General features: G+C 38.9%; 1 protein-coding gene across 4 annotated transcripts in view; it reads left to right on the top strand.

Moving 5' to 3' along the window:
• Positions 1–22,894, top strand: part of cyp2a6.1 (cytochrome P450 family 2 subfamily A member 6 gene 1) — a 29,373-nt gene extending 6,479 nt beyond the window's left edge. The window contains exons 1-9 of one of the 4 annotated variants that reach the window (XM_002939380.5): positions 4,583–5,821; positions 6,091–6,253; positions 8,982–9,131; positions 10,485–10,645; positions 11,003–11,179; positions 13,108–13,249; positions 14,406–14,593; positions 21,931–22,072; positions 22,676–22,894. In XM_002939380.5, coding sequence (XP_002939426.1) covers positions 5,642–5,821; positions 6,091–6,253; positions 8,982–9,131; positions 10,485–10,645; positions 11,003–11,179; positions 13,108–13,249; positions 14,406–14,593; positions 21,931–22,072; positions 22,676–22,860 — 1,488 coding nt within the window. In that variant the 5' untranslated portion in view covers positions 4,583–5,641 and the 3' untranslated portion in view covers positions 22,861–22,894. 4 annotated transcript variants of the gene reach the window in all.
• Positions 22,895–23,110: the final 216 nt, after the last annotated feature.

Raw genomic sequence — 23,110 nt, 5'->3', positions numbered from 1 at the left:
AGTCATGAAAAACTACAGTAAGATATTTTCTCCATCTATGAAGGATTTCTTGAATGTCAGAAAAATGTATTAATTGACTGACTGATTCAATACAGATACTGATTTCAGTTGTCAAAATATGCTTAACCACCATGTGGGGTATTTGAATCATGTATCCTGGCTGCACATTGTAAACAAGTTAAATGTAACATGTATAAAAATATTTAAAAACAACATTTCAGTTATTAATCTATAGCAACCAATCAAAATGGTTGTTTTAATTGTTTTAACCCACTTATTGTACAGCGCTGCAGAATATGTTGGCGCTTTATAAATAAATGTTAATAATAATAATAATTGTTATGAGTAATTGCTTAGCTGCAGATTTGCCCATTGTTCATAAATGAACCCCTGTAACAGACAACATACTGAATTTAATGTAGCTAAATAGCTAGGCACGTACTATTAACACGAGCACTAAAATGTTTAATTCTGTGTTTATTTTGTTTAGAAAAAGTTTACAAGGAGATTGATCAAGTTATAGGCCAAAATCGCTATCCATCATTTGAGGACAAAATCAAGATGCCATATACCGAAGCTGTGATCCATGAGGTGCAGAGATTTGCAGACATTGTACCAACTGGACTGGAGCATAAAACCAGCAAAGACACAACCTTCAGAGGATATGACATTCCCAAGGTTGGGAGCTGAGTTCTGACTATGACTAATGCCTTTGCCCCATTAGAAACTAACCCCAAATATCCTGCTGTCAGGAATGCCTGTTTTTGTACCATGTTAGCCAGTTAGAAAGCTATATGGTAAAACCTTTTATATCAAAACTTTTATCCTATTATTATTATTTTTGTGTAATTTTGGCCCAGGGATTTATAAAACTGTAAAACATTCCTCTTTACATCTGCTCTTTCTTATTTCCACTGTAGGGGACTTCAGTTTTTCCAGTACTAACGTCTGTGCTTAAGGATCCTAAATACTTCAAAAATCCAGATCAGTTTGACCCTGGACACTTTCTAGATGAGAATGGCTGCTTTAAGAAGAATGATGCATTTATGCCATTTTCCGCAGGTAGGGAAAGGCACTGTTTTGGATAACTTATGTAAGCACTGCAATGGTGTGCTTTATAAGCATTACCAATATCCTGTAGCAGGCGGCCATATAAATACCCTATATTCTATGATCCGAAACAAAGAGCCGAAACCTGCTGCAATTGGCTGCCCGTAGGGTGCACTTTGTACCCTGCCCTGCAAGTAGTAGATGCCCCCTCATGAGAATTTCTGCTATATGTGGATTTAAATGTGTATTTATATGGTTTTAAAAACAATAAACCTGCATCGTAGTTAACCTTAGTGTGATAGTACCTTGGTATGTTTGACTCTAATACCATATCCTTTGCGGATATCTTCCACAGGAAAGCGTATGTGCGCAGGAGAAGGACTGGCTCGTATGGAGCTCTTCATATTTCTCACTAGCATTTTGCAAAAATTCACTTTAAAACCCACTGTGCCTGCAGAAACCATTAAGATTACTCCACAACCAAAGACCAATGCTTCACAACCATGGCCCTACAAGATGTATGCAGTCCCTCGCTGCTGAAGCATAATATAAAAAAAGTTAATGTTCAAAAATGATTTTTATGTCCTTATACATCAGTAATGCAAGTTGTTCCCACCTTATGATCTCTGATGACTTGTAATTTTGAGCTAAAATTATATGGCCTGTCCATTAGTGAATCTAAATTTAAAATCAAATTAACTAAGGGAAATTCCATTCCAACAAGTTTTGCTATAAGTCTGTGTTCAGGCATCAGAACCTATCCACTCTCATTCATGTTATGTTGAGCCCCCAACCCCCTGGCAGTCTGTTGAAGGTGAATGAACCTGGAAGGTTGTCATTTGCTGGCAATGGTCCAATACCTATGAGGTAGGAGCCCTATATGCTACAGGACAAAGACACAAAATGCTGAGGTGGAGTGCACAACACAGAATGTAAGCCAGTAATGAGGGAATCAGGTCCAAAGCTTGAGGAACCAGATGAAGAAGAGACTTTGAGTTGAATTGGCTAAGGCTGTAAAGAGATGCCTGCATCACCCGTCACTCTGAGCAAGTACAATGGGTAGAATATCAGCACCAGTCGATAGTTTATGCTCTCTCTAGGGGCATTATTAATCCGTCTAAATTTTTGTTAAATTCCCCTTCTGTAAGAAAATAGAGGACTCTGGACAATAGAAAACTGTAAATAAATAAATAAATATCATGTTTTCCATAATATAGGGAAATAGTCTGTTTTTTGAGACAATTTTTATTTTTTGCATGAAAATACAACTGATTTTAAGTCCTATGTTTCCTGAATGCTTCAGTAGATAATATGTGTAACTGAGGATTATGACTTGTTTAGGTCAAAAAATTCCAGTACTACACTACTGAATTTCCTGTGCACATTTGGAAAATTGTGTGTTGTGTGTGTATGTTATGTGTGTGTGCTGTGAACGTGCTACCTCCCTTAAAAAAAATTATGTGTGATTGCTTATATGTAAATGGTATAGCCAAGTCACATGGGCCTCAGGATTGGAGGAGGGACACCATTTTTTCTGGGATTGCTAGGCAAGCAGAGATGGGAGATGCATAAGGTTAAGGCAACACCAGACAGGTTGTTTTTTAACATGTGCTTTTGTCTTTGGCACCTGGGACAATTGTGGTTATTAATTAGGGCAAGGAGAATAATTGGGGAATGAAGATTTGACTTTAAAAACTGGTTCTACTTTCCTCCAACCTGAAAAAATCTGAAATGAAAAGATAAATATGAGAATCAAAAAATAGCACCAGAGTTATTCTAAGCTCTCCAGTTGCCACTAAATAGCTTCAGTTTACAATAAAAGCATTCTGTCATGGTAAAAGGTTTCTTTTCAAAATACATCCCCCTGCAGAGTCCTGTACTGAACAGAATTTTTAAAATTTGACATGAGGCTAGACATATTCTGCCCCCAGCCTTATGACTTGTGCTCTGATAAACTTCAGTCTCTATTTTACTGCTGCACTGCAAGTTGCCCTGACCACATAATGACCTGTGCCAAAGCCCTAATAGCTAAACCTGATAGTATAAGTGTAATGTGTGCTTTGGGATGATGCCATGTGCCATTAGCCTCAGGCTTTCTGAATTAGCTTGTACAGTAAAGGCGATATCACTGAATGCTGGTCCTCACTTGTAGAAGAATACACTGGTGCAGTCCATCAGTATATTTATTCCAATGCTACAAAGAAGATCCACACTTACAGGGCTGTGTAAAAAAGATTCCAGCATTTTAGGCAAAGAAAAGAAATGGTTTGTATTGCCAAATGCTTCTATCCCCACCTAGTCATAGATATGAGAGTAACACCCAATCAGGAAAACTCCTAAAGATATAATTGAATAGGAGAATATATTATAAATAAAAAGGATAACAGACAAAAGCAGCACACAAAACAACAAAAAAAGCTTACTATTGACTAACTACTGGTATGGGGCCATCATTCCCCGTAACTGTTGTGTGCTATCATTCCCTTTGTCACCACTCACCTGATATTTCAGCAATACACTAATGTCTACTAAGTTTGCTATGTTATTGCATCAACAGTGACATATTTCAGACAAACGGAGTGTTGTATGAGGTGCAACTTCTAAACCTTGGTATGAATTTCAAGGCATGAATTAACTGTAAAATTAGATCAGGAAGGAAATTATTATCACATACATTACCAGACATGAGGGCTGATTCACTAAAGTGCGTTAAAACGTGCGCTATTTATATCGTTCGTTAAAAATGTTATCGCGTCTACATTTTTGCGACTTAACGCACGATTCACTATAAGCACACTTGCGCTAATTTACGCGCGATACTGCATGCGATATTTTAGTCGCTCTAAATAACGTGTGCGCTACTTTTCGCATGCGCGCTAATTAAGGCGGTATTTTCCTTACTGTCTTTACTTCCTTTTTGCCTTCTTTCCTACTTACTTTACTTGTATGTAATGTATGTATGGCACGCCTATTATTATGTGCGCAACTTATGTCCTCAAAGCTGTGTAGTACAACATCAAATTAGGCCAGTAAATAGGGGGGGGGGGGCATTTAAGAAATATTTAGCCAAATACTTAGGGGTCCGTTTACTAAAGTGGCTTAAATTCAGTAGCACATTTTAGACACAGAATTACTTGCTGGCAAGTAACTGCTTAATTACTTGCCTTTACATTTCATTGGTTGCGCCTTAATGGAACAGTTCAGTGTAAAAATTAAACTGGGTACAATTAACAGACTGCGCAAAATAAAAAAATTGTTTTCAATATGGTTAGTTGGGCAAAAATGTAATCTATAAAGGCTGGAGTGGACCGATGTCTAATATAATAGCCAGAGCACTACTTCCTCCTTTACAGCTCTCTAAGCTGTTAGCAGTCATTAACCAATCAGTGTATTGAGGGGGCCCATATGGGACATAACTGTTCAGTAAGTTTGCTTTTAAATCTGTCCTGCATGCTCACAAACTAACTGACAGTTATGTCCCATGTGTCCACCCCCTAAAGTCACTGACTAACTAAGAGGTTAAAGAGCTGAAAGCAGGAAGTAGACATCTGTCTACTCCAGCCTTTATAGATGACATTTTACCATAACTAACTATATTGAAAATAGTTATGGTTTAACGGTCACTTCAGTTAAACCATAAATTGATTTAATCTTCACACACATTGTAATGCCATTTTAGATTTATCAGCTGATAGCACCAAACTAAGTTACAATATCCTCAGGAAGTGACTGGGCCAGAGGGACACCAGGGAAAAAACCTGGGAGGCCCTAGCTGCAGTGGGTCCCGTGGCCCCTGCCAACCCAGCCTTTCCCACTACACGTGCCAGCACTCCCCGCACTTCCTGCCTAAAAACGGTGTGCGCTGGAGCCCCCCTCTTCCTGCCTGAAAAGGTGTCTGCTAGTGATTCCCTCACAGGTGCGGTATGCATCGCAGGTAGGGAAGCAGGGGCTGCTGCAATGAGGAAAGCTGAGAAACTTGCGTGAGGCACCCCTTGTCTGCCTCTGGGTGGCATTAGGGCCCAAAACACCCCTTGGAGGGAAGAAGTCCTGCAACTGGGGTGGAGGGCCACCAGGCAGGAACCCCAGTGGGCCCCTCCACCCGAGCCTGCTCCCACTATGTGCTCCCCAGCTTTCTGCCTGAAACTACATGTGCCAGCACTCCCACCTTATCCTGCCTGAAACAGCATGGTGTGGTATGCAGCGGGGGGCATAAGGAATCCTGCGACTGGGGTGGGGGCCCCCAGGAGGCAGCCCTTGTGGGCCCCTCCATGCCAGTCCAACACTGAATATACTCCACAAAGCAACTTGTACATTGCTGTTAAATTTGGAATAGGGGGTTCATAATAAACTTATCCCTCTAACATAAAGGTGAGAGTTTCCAGGTTTAAGAAATTTCTTATCTGTTTCTTGTGCCTTTAAAATGCCAGCTTTGCCTGAGGTCATTTTTTGTTACGTAACTTTTGTACATGTAACCCTGCACCGAACATAGCCACGCCCTGCAGTTCTCACAGCGTGTGCTATAGATTCATATAGTGCTAAAGGTGACTATACACTAAATACCCAGTGAAAAAGCTTTTGTAACATTGTTAGAATGGCAATGGATTCAGCAGGGACAGTTCTTCTGGCTGCTTGTGTTATTGTCCTGTTTTATTTAGTCAAATGGAGGGGCAATAACAAACGAAAAAACCTGCCCCCTGGGCCAACCGCATTTCCACTGCTAGGTAATTTCTTACAGGTCAGCACTACGGAAATTCCTAGCTCCTGTGTTGAGGTGAGTAGGGATTTTAGAAGTACTGTTTGGGATTCAGTAGGCAAGAAGTTTGCTCTGTTATTATTTGCCTTGTTAATACAGCATTAAAAGGATAATGGAATGCTTTTTGTGACACATGTTTCAAAAAGCAAACACATGCAAACACATCTTGCTTTGAGCATCACAAAAAACACCCAGAATAAAAATAAAACTAGTAAATGAGCTATAGAGTTTTTTATATTTATGTGGCAACAAATACATTTTATACTGAACCTTTGTCTACCATGCAGCTAAGTAAAACCTATGGACCTGTGTTTACCCTCTATCTGGGCGGTCATCGATCAATCATTCTCATTGGGTACGATGCTGTGAAGGAAGCATTGATTGACAACAGTGATGTCTTTAGTGACAGAGGAGAAGGGGGGGTTTCTGAGATGATATTTAAAAATTATGGTAAGACAAAGTTATTTTGCGGTCTATTCCTGCTTGTTTGTTAAAGTGTTTTTTTCCCCTGCTGCTGCAGCCAAAAGATGGATGAAAACTGACTTTTAATATACTCAAGAGTCTGAATTAAAGGGAATAAACAAATTTTGCTTTTAGCTCCAGTTACATTTACAAATAGCTTTAAAATCATTACAGGACTGACTAATTGTATATGGGAAAGTTGCTGAGAATGACATACTTTCAATATACAAACATATTTTGGTGGTGTACCCCAAAACTATTGATATGGTGCACACAGCCTTTTTTGCTTACATGGGATTTTATCTATGTTTGTCCACGTCATGAACAGACACCAGTTGGGCTCTTTATTTGACCATGACAAAAGGGAAGTGATGTCACATTAGAACCTAGGGTTTTCCTTGATATAGAAGTAAGCATTTTTACCTTTACTTACATTATTATCCTGTTAACTGATTAAGGAGAAGGAAAAGGAAAAAGTAAGTAAGCTTTATCAGAAAAGTCTATGTAAATAAAGCCGTAGAAACCTCAGAGTCCTCTATCAAAAGAAACACAGGATTTCTTGTCTTCTTTTGTGTACACATGTTCTTCAGTATCAGACTTCCTGCTCTCAGAAAAATCCTTGAGGGCACTGGCACAAGTTTGTGCAGCTCTGTCTCTCTCCCTTCTCCTGCTTCCCCTCCCAACTCTGTGTAATTGTGGCTACCAGCAGCTAGACCTGCAGAAGGGAAGCTACTGAGGCCAAGCTAAAATCATAGCTGCTATATTAAGCAAACAGATGGAGCTTCTAGGACTGTTTACTCAGGTATGGTAAAACTTTCTGTAGAATAAATATAGCGTTCTATCTTGCACTAATGTGGTGAATCTATTGGTACTAAAATGCCAAAATGCCTTTTTTTCTCCTTTAAGGTACAGGTTGACATACTACAAGTGTGATTCCTTAAGAGGACTTCCCAATCTGTTGATAGGGAGCTACAAAAAATTGCGGGAAACACTGAGGGGTGTATTTATTAACATTTAAGACAAACATTATCAGTGATGTTGCCCATAGCAGTTAATCAGCAATTCAATTTAAACGGTTTCCTAGACCTAGTTAGTCATCTAACCAAGTTAGAAAACAAAGCAAAGATCTGATTGGTTGCTATGGGCAACATCACTGGTGATGTCTGTCTCCAATGTTAATAAATACACCCCTTACTCCCCTTAGTAGGAATTAGGTGTTGACTTTTACTATCAACAGTGCAGAATCTGCATTTCTGGCATAAATATTTCTAAGTGGCAGCACATAGATTATAGGCTTAAGGTTTCCTTTTGATTAAATGGTAAAATAAGTGGCTAGCAATGCAGTTAAAGGGTTAAACAAACATAAGAATATTAAAGACTTTTTGACTTTTATAAAAAGCCTAAAGCCTTGTGTTCATGGGACTCCTTTAATATTTTTATAATGTAAAATAAGTGATGCATTATTGTGTACCGTAAGTAATACATAAAAACATAGTAAGTTAGGTTGAAAAAAGACACATGCCCAAGTTCAACCTTAATGCACATATATAACCTGCCAAACTATTAGCTGATCCAGAGGAACTGCTAGTTGATCCAGAGAATACAGAAAAAACAATGAATATCCTATAAATTATACAAACGGTGCTTGGTGAGGGGGCAGGTCCATGAAGGGGTGAGCCATGATGCTAAAGAGGCAGGATTGGACCTATCGGCCCAAACAAGCCGCAATTTTGTGAGTTTGGCAGGTGGGATACAGGAAGAGAAGAGGAGAGGACCAGGGCCATAATGCAAGTAATTACAAATTTACAGGAAGATACAATGCCACTAAATTTGTAATACTGACCCCTGGCCTTGGCTGATATTTTACGGGCTAGGCTGGTAAAATACCGACCAGGTGACAACCCTATTCCTAAATGATGTAATAACATTCCTTTAGATGAAAGTGGGCATGATTGTGTTAATCCTTTAATATGTCTCAAACCTTTTTTTCTAATAATTGTAACTAATCGGATAAACACTAGTGATGAGCGAATCTGCTCCGTTTCGCTTCGCCGAAAAATTCGCGAATCTTTCAAAAGATCCGCGAAACGGCGAAAAATTCGCGAAACGGCGAAAATGTCGTGCGACAAAAAAAATTTGTCGCCCGCGGCTATTATTTTGTCGCGCGGCTATTATTTTGTCGCGTGGCTATTGTTTCGTCGCCCGCGGCTATTGTTTCGTCGCGCGGCTATTGTTTCGTCGCCCGCAGCTATTGTTTTGTCGCGTGGCTATTGTTTCGTCGCGCGCGGCTATTGTTTCGTCGCCCGCGGCTATTGTTTCGTCGCCCGTGACTATTCTTTTTTGACGCCCGCAACAATTTTTTGACGTGTGGCGAATTTTTCCGCTGCAAATTTTTTCATCCGTTTCGCGAAACAATCCGCCAATGGCGAACCGCGGAAATTCGGCGCGAATCCATGCCTGGAGAAATATTTCGCCCATCACTAATAAACACTAGTCTTTTTTCATTTCTTATTTTATTAAAAAAACTTCCACTTGATATTTCTACTTCAACTTAATATTTTTATTAAACTCAGGAAAACAAAGCAGAAAAGTATTATGCTTTGTCACGAAATAGTTTTACGAAACACATCCAAAAGGAAAACACAAAATGACATTATAATGAGTCTTTAATAGCTATGAGGTTTCTTTATTCATAACATTAATTTCCATATTACAGGTGTTATTTTGAGCAATGGAGAAAGGTGGAAAACAATGCGGAGATTTACACTTACGACTCTAAGAAATTTTGGAATGGGAAAGAGAAGTGTTGAAGAAAGGATACAAGAAGAGGCCCGAAGCCTGGAAGAAGCCTTTAGAAAGAAAAAAGGTTGTAGACATTTGCAGATTTGTTAAAATGAATGTAGCTCCCCAACATTTGATTGATTAAAAAGTATTCAGACTTTTCCTTAAGCACTTTTGCCATTTACATACATGTTCTGTTTTTATTCGTTTCTGAGAAATTAGCAGATTAGACTGCTAATAAAAGGCTTTCAGCTCAACAGCTCTCTTTCAAGGTGTCCCTAACTGTCTGAATTTTGAATTTTCTTCAAACTTCATGTATTCTGTTAACCTTAGGGTTGAGCCAAAAGCCTGCAATTAGCAGTCAAAAATGGCAACTTCTCAGAAACCACTGAAAATAGAAAATAAATGTAAAATGTACCAGTGCTCGGAGAAGCACTTTTACACAATTCAATAAGCACGTTTGCACAATTCATTTTTTGGTTTTAGATGCCCTTTAGAAACCAAAAAATGTTCTAAATTTTTCTCACCTAATGCCACCATTGAGAAGTAAAAATATTTCAGTTCAGGTCCATGTGGATGTACATTGTTTCAAATTGATCTCAAGACCTCTGAGCTACTGAAAAGTTTTGCCAAAAAATTCATAAAAATCAAATAAATCTTAAACTGAGAAACATCACTTTTTGTTGGAACCGAGCTCAGAAGAAATTGCAGCCATTGATAAATATGGTCTTTATGGTAATTTTCTATCTATTCTTGAAATCATAGCAAGGTAAGTGATAATTTAATCATATCTTACTTATTATCAGACTTATAAATAGTGATGTGCGAATCTGTCCCATTTCGCTTCGCCTTAAAATGTGCAAAACGTCAAGAAAATTCGTGATACGGTGAAAAATCCACAAAACGCATTTGTTGCGTGATTTTTTTTGTCGCCTCTGTCTTTTTTTGACGCCGCACCCGATTTTGACGTGACCACACCCAATTTGATGCGACTGCAACTTTTTTGACACTCGACGAATTTTTCCACGATGGATCTTCACGGAAGTTTCTCAAAACAATTCGCTGTTAATTCAATGCCTGGCGAAAAAATTCGCTCATCACTACATATAAACACTGTTGGGCCACAAAAGGGATCTTCATCCCAGAAAGTCTAAGGAAGTACTGTAATAAACTGATTACACACACTGTACAAATCAGTGGAAACATTATTTAAGTTGGCACTTGGAATCTAAGAAGAAAAATTAGGTTCATCGCCTAAAATATATGAGCAGGGTGGTATAAAAATATTTGGTCTACCTTCCAATATACATAATTAGTATTTGTCATACTACCTTGTGCAAACTAGTTGGGCTAGATTTTCCTGTGGCTGTTTTTAGAAATGTTCTGCTCTTATTACTGTAAGTAAAAACACTGACTGCTTTTTTATTAATTAATGCAGATGAACCATTTGATCCAATATACCTGCTGGGACTAGCCGTCTCCAATATCATCTGTTCAATTATTTTTGGGGAGAGATTTGACTATGAGGATGAAAAATTTATGACTCTACTGATGTACATTAGGGAGTTTGTCAAATTGCTGAACTCCTTCTTTGGGATGGTATATATCTCTCTATTACTGTGTCTATTTATAAAACTATACAGCCATCCATCTATCAGTCTTTCTCTCTATCATGTGGATGTACTATCTATCTGTATGTCGATCTATCTATGCCTTCCTATATACCCATCTACCCATGTACTAATGCAACCACCCACCTATCTACCCATTCACCCACCTATCCATAAATCCACCTTCCCACCCACCAAACTATTCACACATCCACCTGCACACTCACCTACCTATGCATCAATCCACCCACCATCAACCAATCTACATCTTTAAATGGAAACAATAAATGTATCTTTTATATGTAACTTTATTTAGTGAAATAATATTTATATTTATTTGTCACAGCTTTTCAATTTCTTTCCAAACCTGTTTTGCTACATTCCTGGCCCCCATCAAAATATTTTCACATATTTTAACAAGCTTAAACAGTTTGTGAAGGATGAGGCAAAGTCCCACAAAGACACGCTGGATGCAAATTGTCCAAGAGACTTTATAGACTGTTTTCTAATCAGAATGGAGCAGGTAAGTGTTTATGGAAGCTAGGTCAATTAACATATTCAAATAAAATTAATATAATTGTCCCCAGATTTTATACTGAATGGCAATATATGTACCCCCTACTGTTATTTATGAGGCTATTCAAATCACCAAGAAGTTCGTCAACCATATAAAATGGCTGCAGGCCACAGAACTTCAAGGTGACTTCTACTAGTCTATTATTTTGGGTATAATATGCTTTATAATCTATAGTAATGTGATCCCATGTTACTGTATGTTTGTGTGGGTGAAAATGGGAGAACTGTCAGTTTGAAGTTGTATTTTAGCAGGCTGTGCATTCCTTTCAGGTGATGCTGGAAAATGTAGATCTGTAGTTCAGCCTATGGTCTCATACTTTTTTTTATAGTCACTGAACTCCTTGGTGACATCTAATAACCTAATACACTTTTAGTAGAGGGCATATTATCCTTTACTGTAAATTGATCCCATGTTACAGTTTGTTGCAGTTGTATTTTAGTAGGCTGTGAGTTTGGTCTGTAGAGGGCTGGGAAATATATTTTATCATGCTGGATATCCTTTTCAGAGGATGCTGGGATGCATAGTTCAGTAGGATGTCACTCATTGTAGAAGGATTATGGAAATTGTAGTTTAACAGGTTAGGCATTTCTTTCATGCTTGTGCTTGGTGGACACACGGAGTTGCAGTTTGGGAGCCCATGACTACCCCATTATTTTCTGAGGGAACCCACCTGGCAGTAGACTGGGTACAGCAGCCTAGAAGCCTAAGACTCAAGCACCATGCCCACCACTGTTGCAGCTAAGTACCTTAGGAGCATACTGTTAGTTAGGGACTAATACGGTTAAATAGGAAATAATGTACCCCTTTAGTATATTATATGGATATTATAAGTCACAGAAAATTCCAATTTCCCTTCAAAGGATTGTTATTACACCATTTGGGAACAGTTAGGTCTCATTTGTTGGTTGCTTCTATTCCATATAGTAAATAATGAACCCCTATTGTAAAATATAGGGGTACATGAATATATATAGGGTTTCATGTTTTTTAGGTCAGATATCCTTAAAATAGCCTGCGCTGTATTGGTGTTGGGCGGGCGGAAGGAAGCATGTATGTGTCCACCCTATATCTCCCTACCTTGTGAGTCATTAAGATGTTTAAGGTAGAGAGGCAGAAGTGCAGCTCACATTGGGGCCTGGTCCTTAATGCCCACCCTAAGGCAGGGGGTAAGGACAGGGCTAAACTGTGCTTCCTGGTCAGGTCTGAAATGTGATTCAAAATAGGGCCTGGCATTTTATGTACACAGAGACCCAAACAGCCCCGCACCAGCCAAATAAATAATGACTGCCTATAGCAATTTACAGACACACCTCTGGCATTTGGAAATTTTGCCAGAATCTACAGATTGACAGTTCGGTCCTGCCCCTAGTGCTGCTCTCAGCACAGAGCACTGGATTTTCACTTGATTTCCTATATTTACATCTAATACAGGTATGGGATCCGTTATTCGGAAACCCATTATTTAGAAAGATCTAAATAACAGGAAGGCCATCTCCCAAAGACTTCATTTTAATCAAATAATTCTTTTAAAAATGATTTCCCTTTTCTCTATAATAATATAGTACCTTGTACTTGATCCCATCTAAGATATAATTCATCCTTACTGGTGGCAAAACATTCATATTGGGTTTAATTCATGTTTTAATGATTTTTTAGTAAACTTATAGTATAGAGATTCAAAGTTAGCGTGCTTCATTTTGAGTATGCCAAAAGAAAAACTCTCTACTGTGGAAAAATAAAACACAAAGAATTACATCAGTTTTAATAAATGGGGCTTATGATTATGAAATTTAAAGAACAATACTAGTTAGCTACTCTGCTTTATGAACTCCACAAAACCAAATGCACAGATTTGTCTTTTTCACTTTCCCCAGGAAAAAAATAATCCTAACAGTGAATTCCACTATGAGAATTTGTTTGGAACCATCCTCGATTTGTTTTTAGCTGGGACAGAGACCACAAGTTCGACACTGAGATACGCCTTTCTTATTTTACTCAAGTACCCAGAAATTCAAGGTAGCCTTGTGAATCATCAGCAAAGTCCTTCCTTATATCTGGGTTTGAGAGCCTCAAACCTCAAGCTAAGCGTGGTGCAATAGCAGTCAGGTTTATACAGATACATAGACATTTATCTGTACTTGTGCATGATCCACACAAATGGGAATGTATCCTAAATAACTAGTAGTTGAGTGCAACATCTGACTAGTCCAACTTTCCAAAAATGCAACAACGTAGCCTTGGCAGCATAAAAAATCACAGCAAATCGTAAATGGGCAGTTACCAACTTCCCAAGTTATATGATTAAGCCTTTCATTGATGCATGAATTGACAAGCAAGTTTTAGATTTTTACATTTGTTAGGTTTAGTAACATTGGGTTATTTGGTGGAAATCTCTGTTACATAATTGAAATAATGTACACTTTATTATAAAACGCCAACATATTCTGCAGCATTGTAAATAAATGTGTGCATACATTAAACTTACAAGAAAACATAAAAGATATTACCAGTGTCCAAAATCAGCTTGTGTGAATACATTGAAATACATTTTATAAAAATTGAGGTGTTAGTACAACAATTTGTCCATTTTGGTCAACACTGCAGTGTGGGTTTGACCGAGTGCTCAAAATTTCAATTTTATTTTTCATAGAAAAAAAAAAGAAAACATACAAAACCCAATAACCAATATAAGAAGTAAAGAGGGTCCTGTCCAAGAGAGCTTACAATTCAAATCCATTACAAGTGAAATAGAACAAATAAAATTCTGGTCCAATCTTCAGGGGACACTGGCCTTTAAAAGGTTACGGCCATAGGGTATAGGGCTAAGGACCATGAAGGAAGTGGAACTGGGACACAGACATGCAGGTACTTGAAAACAGAAACAAGCCTTTATGCAGCACTTACATGTAAAACAAGGCAGGAAGGTAGGCAATGGCACAGGTAGGGTAAACTGGCTGGCAATGAAAGGCAAAACTCAGAAGGAAGACAAACCACAGGTAAAACAGCCTTGGGGCAGATTTACAAATCTTCAGGTTCAGGCAAATGATTGCAGAAACTGTGAGTGAGTTCCTGAATCTCTTCCAAAACCAATACTGTTAGTTAACTGGGCATTTGTGTGAAGATTACCTTCTGAATAATGTTTCATTTTAATTCAGTATTTGGTCTTGCTTAGAAAATGTCTACAAGGAGATTGTTCAAGTTATAGGCCAACATCGCTATCCATCAGTGGAGGACAGGAGCAAGATGCCATATACCGAAGCTGTGATCCATGAGGTGCAGAGAATTGGAGACATTCTTCCACTTGGATTAGAACATGCAGCCAGCAAAGACACAACCTTCAGAGGATATGACATTCCCAAGGTGAGGGGCTTCCCAGGGAGGGGGGTCCCAGGGAGGACCAAAACATCATGTTGGCTGTATATATACATTTAAAAATATTTTTTTGATTTGCACAGAAATCCCAGTGTTGCTGGTCTTTTTGGATCATATATATGCCATTGCCCAATGAGAAACTGACTGAAGCAGTGCCCATATTACCATACAGGCAACCTAGTCCTATGGTTTCCATGGGTCCCTGAAGCATAGAGATGGGACAGGGGGGTTGGAAGCTGAGGGCAGTGGTCAAGCTAGGGGGGCATAGGAGGATGCAAAAATTGGGGGAAGGGGCAGTGGCCATCCACCCCTTGCTATAAAAAGGCAGCCTCAGCTATTTATGGGCATAATAGCCACCCCCTGGTCATTTGTAACCCCATCTATTTAATTTTTCATACCTCAATCATTTATAAACCTGATAGTTACATAGTTACATAGTTACATAGTTACATAGGGTTGAAAAAAGACCTGTGTCCATCAAGTTCAACCCATCCAAGTAAACCCAGCACACCTAACCCACACCTACCAATCTATACTCACATACATAAACTATAAATACAACCACTAGTACTAACTGTAGATATTAGTATCACAATAGCCTTGGATATTCTGATTGATCAAGAACTCATCCAGGCCCCTCTTAAAGGCATTAACAGAATCTGCCATTACCACATCACTAGGAAGGGCATTCCATAACCTCACTGCCCTCACCGTGAAAAACCACCTACGCTGCTTCAAATGGAAGCTCCGTTCCTCTAATCTAAAGGGGTGACCTCTGGTGCGTTGATTGTTTTTATGGGAAAAAAGAACATCCCCCAACTGCCTATAATCCCCTCTAATGTACTTGTACAGAGTAATCATGTCCCCTCGCAAGCGCCTCTTTTCCAGAGAAAACAACCCCAACCTCGACAGTCTAACCTCATAGTTTAAATCTTCCATCCCCTTAACCAGTTTAGTTGCACGTCTCTGCACTCTCTCCAGCTCATTAATATCCTTCTTAAGGACTGGAGCCCAAAACTGCACTGCATACTCAAGGTGAGGCCTTACCAGGGACCTATAAAGGGGCAAAATTATGTTCTCATCCCTTGAGTCAATGCCCTTTTTTATACAAGACAGCACTTTATTTGCTTTAGTAGCCACAGAATGACACTGCCTGGAATTAGACAACTTGTTATCAACAAAAACCCCTAGATCCTTCTCCATTAAGGAAACCCCCAACACACTACCATTCAGTAGATAGTTTGCGTTTATATTATTTCTACCAAAGTGCATAACTTTGCACTTATCAACATTGAACCTCATTTTCCAGTTTGCTGCCCAGTTATCTAATTTTGTCAAATCGCTCTGCAAAGCGGCAGCATCCTGCATGGAACTTATAGTTTTGCACAATTTAGTGTCATCAGCAAAAATAGAAACAATACTGTCTATGCCCACCTCCAGGTCATTAATAAACAAGTTAAACAGCAAAGGCCCAAGGACTGACCCCTGCGGTACTCCACTAACCACACTGGTCCAATTAGAAAATGTTCCATTTACAACCACTCTTTGTACTCTATCCTTCAGCCAGTTCTCTATCCAATTACAAATATTATGTTCTAGGCCAATATTCCTTAATTTGATCATTAACCTTCTGTGAGGTACTGTATCAAACGCTTTAGCAAAGTCCAAGTAGATGACATCAACTGCCATTCCAGCATCAAGGTTCCTACTCACCTCCTCATAAAAGGCAACTAAATTAGTCTGGCAAGATCTGTTACGCATAAAACCATGCTGGCACAAACTAATAGTATTGTGAACTGCAATGTATTCAAGTACCCTATCCCTTATTACCCCTTCCAAAAGTTTTCCTACTACTGATGTCAGACTAACAGGCCTATAGTTTTCAGGCTGAGAACGGGATCCCTTTTTAAATAACGGCACCACATTAGCAATCCGCCAGTCTCTTGGCACCATGCCAGACCTCAATGAATCCTGAAAAATTAAGTGAAGAGGTTTGGCAATCACAGCGCTCAGCTCATTTAATACCCTGGGATGAATCCCATCCGGCCCTGGACCTTTGTTTACCTTTACATGTTCAAGTCTCTTTTGAATTTCCTCCCGAGTGACCCATGCGTCAGTAGCTAAATTACTAGAACTGGGCATATTACAAGGGAAGCCTTCATTATCTGGCTCCTCAGATGTATAGACAGATGAAAAATAAGAGTTCAAAATTTCAGCTTTTTCCCCGTTTTCATCAACCAACGTACCCCCCCGTGATAATAAAGTTCCCACCCCTTCTTGCTTCATTTTTTTACTATTCACATAATTAAAAAATAATTTTGGATTCTTTTTACTCCTAGCAGCAATATCCCTTTCCATCTCTATTTTAGCTTGCCTGATAGCTTTTTTGCATGCTTTATTTGCTTCCTTGTACCTGATGAAAGTTTCTGCTGTCCCAGCTAACTTGAATGCCCTAAAAGCACGTTTTTTCTTACCAACCTCGACAATAACACTTTTATTCAGCCATAAAGGTTTTGCTTTGCGATGCCTCTCCTTGCTTACTAGGGGGATATACTGTTGCGTATACCTACAAAGCAATGTTTTAAAGATGTTCCATTTTCCTTCTGTGTCTAACCCCATGAAAAGCCTTTCCCAGTTGACACATTGCAGAGATGCCCTTATACTGGCAAAGTCTGCACGTCTAAAATTGAGTGTTTTAGTTACTCCCTTATAGCGCTGTCTCTGCAGCATTATCTCAAAGGAGACCATGTTGTGATCACTGTTCCCCAAATGCTCACCCACACAAATGTTAGAGATAAGTTCATTATTATTAGAAATCACCAGGTCCAAAATAGCGTCATTCCTAGTGGGTTCTTGAACTGCCTGAAATAAAAAGTTGTCATTTAGCATATTTACAAACCTACTAGCTTTTTCTGACTTAGCCACCCCATTACTCCAGTCAATGTCCGGATAATTAAAGTCCCCCATAACAACAACTTGACCCAGTTTTGAAGCCTCCTCCATTTGCAACAATAGCTGGGCCTCATCCCCCTCATCTATACGGGGTGGTTTATAACATACACCAATGATCATTTTCTTTGTGACCTTCAGCCCTACTGAAATTTCTACCCAAAGAGATTCGACGTTTTCATTGGTAATGTCTTTATTACATGGCTTTAAGTCTGACTTTACGTAAAGACAAACCCCTCCACCCTTTTTAATCTCTCTGTCCCTCCTAAAAAGTGTATACCCATTTAAATTCACAGCCCAGTCGCATTTATCATCCCACCAGGTCTCAGTGATACCTATTAAATCATAATTTTCAATACATGCAATAGCTTGCAGCTCCCCTAATTTACCCGACAAGCTACGCGCATTAGCCAGCATGCAGCGGAGATTATTACTTCTCCCTCTGATGTTTACATTAGCTAAGGGAGAATTAGAGCTAAGGCAATTATGAGACTGCTTTCCTTGTAACGGAAGCTCCTTATCTGATAAACTATATGCCCCCCTCACTCCTCCCCCACAACCCTTTGCTAGTCCCCCTACCCCGTCTACACTAATTTTCCCATGGAATTCTAGCTCACCCACCCCCCCCTTGTCTAGTTTAAACACTCCTCCAACCTCTTAACCATTCTCTCCCCTAGCACAGCAGACCCCCTTCCATTGAGGTGCAATCCGTCAGGGCTGTATAGATTGTACCCCAAGGAAAAGTCAGCCCAGTGCTCTAGGAACCCAAACCCTTCCTTCCTACACCAAGACTTTAGCCACGCATTTAGCTCCCTAAGCTCCCGCTGTCTCCCTAAACTTGCACGCGGCACCGGCAAAATTTCCGAAAAAATGACATTGGAGGACCTTTGCCTAATCTTAGAGCCTAGATCCCTGAACTCACTCTTTAAAGTCCCCCACCTACCGTTCATTTTGTCGTTAGTACCGATATGTACCAAGACAGCCGGGTCTTGCCCAGCCCCTCCCAATAATGTGTCAACCCGATCAACCACATGCCGAACCCTGGCACCAGGAAGACAGCAAACTGTCCGGTTGAAGCGATCCGCTTGACAGATTACCCTGTCCACTTTCCTAATGATCGAATCCCCTATAACCACCATCTGTTTAGGCCTAGCTCTGCTCTCCTCCCCACCACTACTAGTGAAACTGGTCTCCCGGCTGTTAGAGAGATCAGCCTCACCTAGAACCGCCAATCCAGAGTTCACACTCCCATCTTCTTCACACAATCTGGCAAATCTGTTGGGATGCGCAAACCCTGGAGCAGCCTCCCTTTTCCTTTTCCCCACACTAGATTTTCTAACTGTCACCCAGCTTACTGCCCTATCATCCTTTTGCTGCTCCCCTCCCCCCCTACTATCTGACCCCACTAGTTCTTGTTCAGTTAACAAGAGACCCCTCTCAAGATTGTTGATTGAACGCAGTGTTGCGACGTGTTCCTCTAGGACTCTAACGCGAGCCTCTAAAGTGGCAATTCGCTCACATCCACAACAGAGGTATGCACTTTGGAACTGTTGTTCCACAACTGCATACATGTGGCAGGCTGTGCACTGTGTCAGACCTTCAATGTTGCTACCACTCATTCTCCCAGTTACAAGAACAGTTAAACAAAAATAGGTGTAAGGACTTGTAGTAAATACCTTGTTTTACCTTATTTTTAACTCCCTTAGTGTTTAACTCCTGAGTTTATAACTCCACTTACAGAGTCCCACTTCAAGAGCAATCACTTACAGAGCACCTACCACCAGAGCAAGCTCCACTGGAGTGCCTGTGGTTCTATTTATGCAGTCTGTAAAGGTGAACTAATCAAACCCCACCCTCCTCAAGCTGAGGGTAATTACAAGGGAATGTAACCTGCTGTAAGCCTATGGATCCCACAAACTTTGTAAATTAGCTCCAAAAACAACAATTACTTATGAAAAAAATAAATAAAACCCAACAGTAAAAAAACACAATGGTTTTGATAAAGTTAGTAAAGAATACTTATCCCTTTTTAGTTGAAATGAAAGCAAGTTGATTCAACCAGCCACCAGCCTGTTAGTAAGCAGCTCACTGGACTGCCTGTGGTTCTATTTATGCAGTCTGTAAAGGTGAACTAATCAAACCCCACCCTCCTCAAGCTGAGGGTAATTACAAGGGAATGTAACCTGCTGTAAGCCTATGGATCCCACAAACTTTGTAAATTAGCTCCAAAAACAACAATTACTTATGAAAAAAATAAATAAAACCCAACAGTAAAAAAACACAATGGTTTTGATAAAGTTAGTAAAGAATACTTATCCCTTTTTAGTTGAAATGAAAGCAAGTTGATTCAACCAGCCACCAGCCTTGTATACCCTTGTATCCAGTGCGAACTTCCATCAGATATCCCTTTTTGATAACAACTTCTTTGGATCCCCTTTCTCTTTTCTTGCTTCACATGTTCAAGTGTATCAATTTTATAAAATGTCACATATTTATCTCTAATCATATATAATAATTAATATTATGCATATGTGTGTTCTATTTATGTTCCAATCCAAGACAAAAATCTTCTCTCACACAATCTAATGTAATTTTTGGGGGTCACTTTAAAGAGTCCCATATTTGATATCTTTATAAAATAGATTTGAATAAAAAAGCCACAGTTAAGAAATCTAGATTATCAGATAATTAACTTAAGATCTATATACTTAATGATGTTGGTAGAACATTCCATCCCTTAGATAAAGAATTTTTTTTCATTTAATATTCCCTAAATATTGGAACTAGAATTTTTGCCTCCATTAATATTGTTCCTAGAATACAGCAGGCTAGATGCTTCAATTTCTATTGATGTTTTGATTTTTTGTTCACAAGGACAGTCTCCTCTATGGGAAACTTGGAAGGTGGTTAGAAGGGGTTAGGAGAGATGGAGAATCTGTATTTCTCATCCACTGGTATTCCTGAGATAAGACATTTTTTTTTTTAACAAGATATTGCACCAGATTTCAGTTTCATTATGGGAACTGTTTAACAAACAGATAACTATTCTTTATGGGAACTTTTTAAGAAACAGATAACTATAGAAGTCTCAACTACTATTTTCCTATAAATTCCTTTGAAAAATTGCTCTAGTTAAAGATACAAGAGCACTAAGTTGTGCAAGAGCATGTCCCTTAGTGCTAAGTTATGATTATAGAGTGTCAGGAGGTGCAACAGCCCAGTGCTTATCGCCTGGCATCCCTCCACTTTCAATGCACTGCCTAACACAGGGGCATTTTGCAGGTCTCCACAATGAAGCACACTCTTCAAATTCCCTTTGCAGTGCAAACTTTTTTTGTTTTTGCATTTGTACACTGTATGGGGCATTGTAAATTACCCCCAGTAGATCCACAGACAGATGGTAAGTAAATCTGCCCCTACGATTAAGTAAAAATGATAAATTAGTATATTTTTAAGTTAAATATTTGACCATGGAAAAATCTGTAAAACTGTAGAAAAATTGCAGCAGATCTTTTGAAGTCAATGGGCGTTTTTTCAGCATATATTTCTCACACCAAATGCATTGAAGTCAATAGACGTTTTTTCTCCCACCAAATGTATTGGAGTGAATGGCCAACACAAAATCTATGTACATATTTGTGAAAATTGTCACCACTCACAGAAATTTTTTTTTTGCCATGAATCAGTATCAGGCAAAAATATTCACTTATCCCTATTTTTGACCATTAATGATAGAAATGAACTAGATGTTTTAACATTAGTTAGCAAAAAGTATCCTTGAATTAACTGAACATCCCACTTATTTAAAGTAAATTACAGGAAAACCATGAAATCAACTAAAACTTACTGAAAATAGCAGCCAATAAACGGGCTTATTTTCTGGATGCTGATATTTTTCCATTTTATCTGACCCACTGCTTTTGTAATTGTGACAAGATACTTTGTTTAATATTGTATGAGCAAAATATACTTTGTAACTCAATGTACGTTACTGTCATACAGCAAATGTGGTGTACCTAACTACATGTACGTGTGGCAAAAAATATGTAGAAAAGACATCAAGGAAACTAAAGAACTGAGTCTTAACGCGCTAGGTAAAACTGGAAGAAGTAATGAGAATTCTGCTATAGATGATCATATTATTGAGGTACATAATGGTAAAGATAAATCTGACATTTTAAGGTACTGAACAGGTTGATATAGGAAGGTTAATACAGGAATAAAAGGGGATAATATACTATTACATTGTATATTTATTAGCAATATGTGTCCCCTAATGGACACATGAAGAATGCCAAGAGTGTAGTGAATGCCGCTATAGTTTTGTTTATATTTTGGAAAGTTTTTCAAAATGCTAAACATTATTTCCTCTGTAGGGAACTTTGATTTTTCCACTACTTACCTCTGTGCTTAAGGATCCTAAATATTTCAAAAATCCAGATCAGTTTGACCCTGAACACTTTCTTGATGAGAATGGATGCTTTAAGAAAAATGATGCATTTATGCCATTTTCTACAGGTAGGAAAATTTGCATTATATTTGCTAGGAAACAAGTGCAAAATTCAGTATGAACAAAACAGGTGAAAGCCAAAATATGTTTTGAACTTTGCACCCTGCCCCACCATGAACACCCACAGTGCAAATTCTTGTGCTTGACCTGTGCTTTACAAATGATAGTGCTGCCTGTGTTTAGCAGAAGTGTATATATGAAGGTCATGGCATCCTCCATCTTGCCCCCATATTTGCACATCATTCAAGTCACACTTCTGGGCCTTTTGTAAATGACTTCTTGTGGTATGCAGAAGGTGCAAAATGGATATCATTAAATAGTCATACACAAAGGGTCTATTTGCCCTCTATCTATCTATACTAGTGTTGTTTTAGAGGAAAGGAAAAGAGAAATTATACAAAACATGTCAAAAGTTTGATGCAAGTGATAATTCTTCTTTCTTGCTCTTTTATTAGTATGTAACAAATACAGATACAGCCCACCTTTGCCTCATAGCGTACGCGCAGCTCAAAAATTCTAAATAATATGTGATGTATCCATAATCTTCATTTTAGTTGACCTTGGTGTGATAGTGACTTGGTATGTTACGCTCCTTTTCCCTTACCTTCTAGGAAAACGTGTCTGTGCAGGAGAAGGGCTGGCTCGTATGGAGCTCTTTATATTTCTCACGACTATCTTACAGAAATTCATTTTAAAATCAACTGTGGCTACAGAGGAAATTAAAATTACCCCAGAACCAAATACCAATGGCTCCCGACCTTGGCCCTACAAGATGTTTGTTGTTCCTCGTTGCTGAACCTTCATATGCCAAAATAAAGGCGCTTACCTTAGCATCTCTGATGATCTAAAATTTTTCAACTATAATGATGGCCTGACCATTAGCCATTCTGAATAATGCACACTTTATGAACAAGCTCTCCCTCTAGAAACCTTTATTTTAGTACACTAAAGGAGGCCTGTTATGCTATAATATAATTCCGAATCCTTTTTTATTATGTTAAAAGGGCTATAAAAATGACAGAAAACACTAGGGCTTGTCCAATTAT

The sequence above is a fragment of the Xenopus tropicalis genome, chromosome 8, assembly GCF_000004195.4.
Source record: "Xenopus tropicalis strain Nigerian chromosome 8, UCB_Xtro_10.0, whole genome shotgun sequence".
Classification (NCBI taxonomy): domain Eukaryota; kingdom Metazoa; phylum Chordata; class Amphibia; order Anura; family Pipidae; genus Xenopus; species Xenopus tropicalis.
The sequence above is the reverse complement of the archived record's forward strand: the minus strand, read 5'-3'. Positions and strand labels throughout refer to the sequence as shown.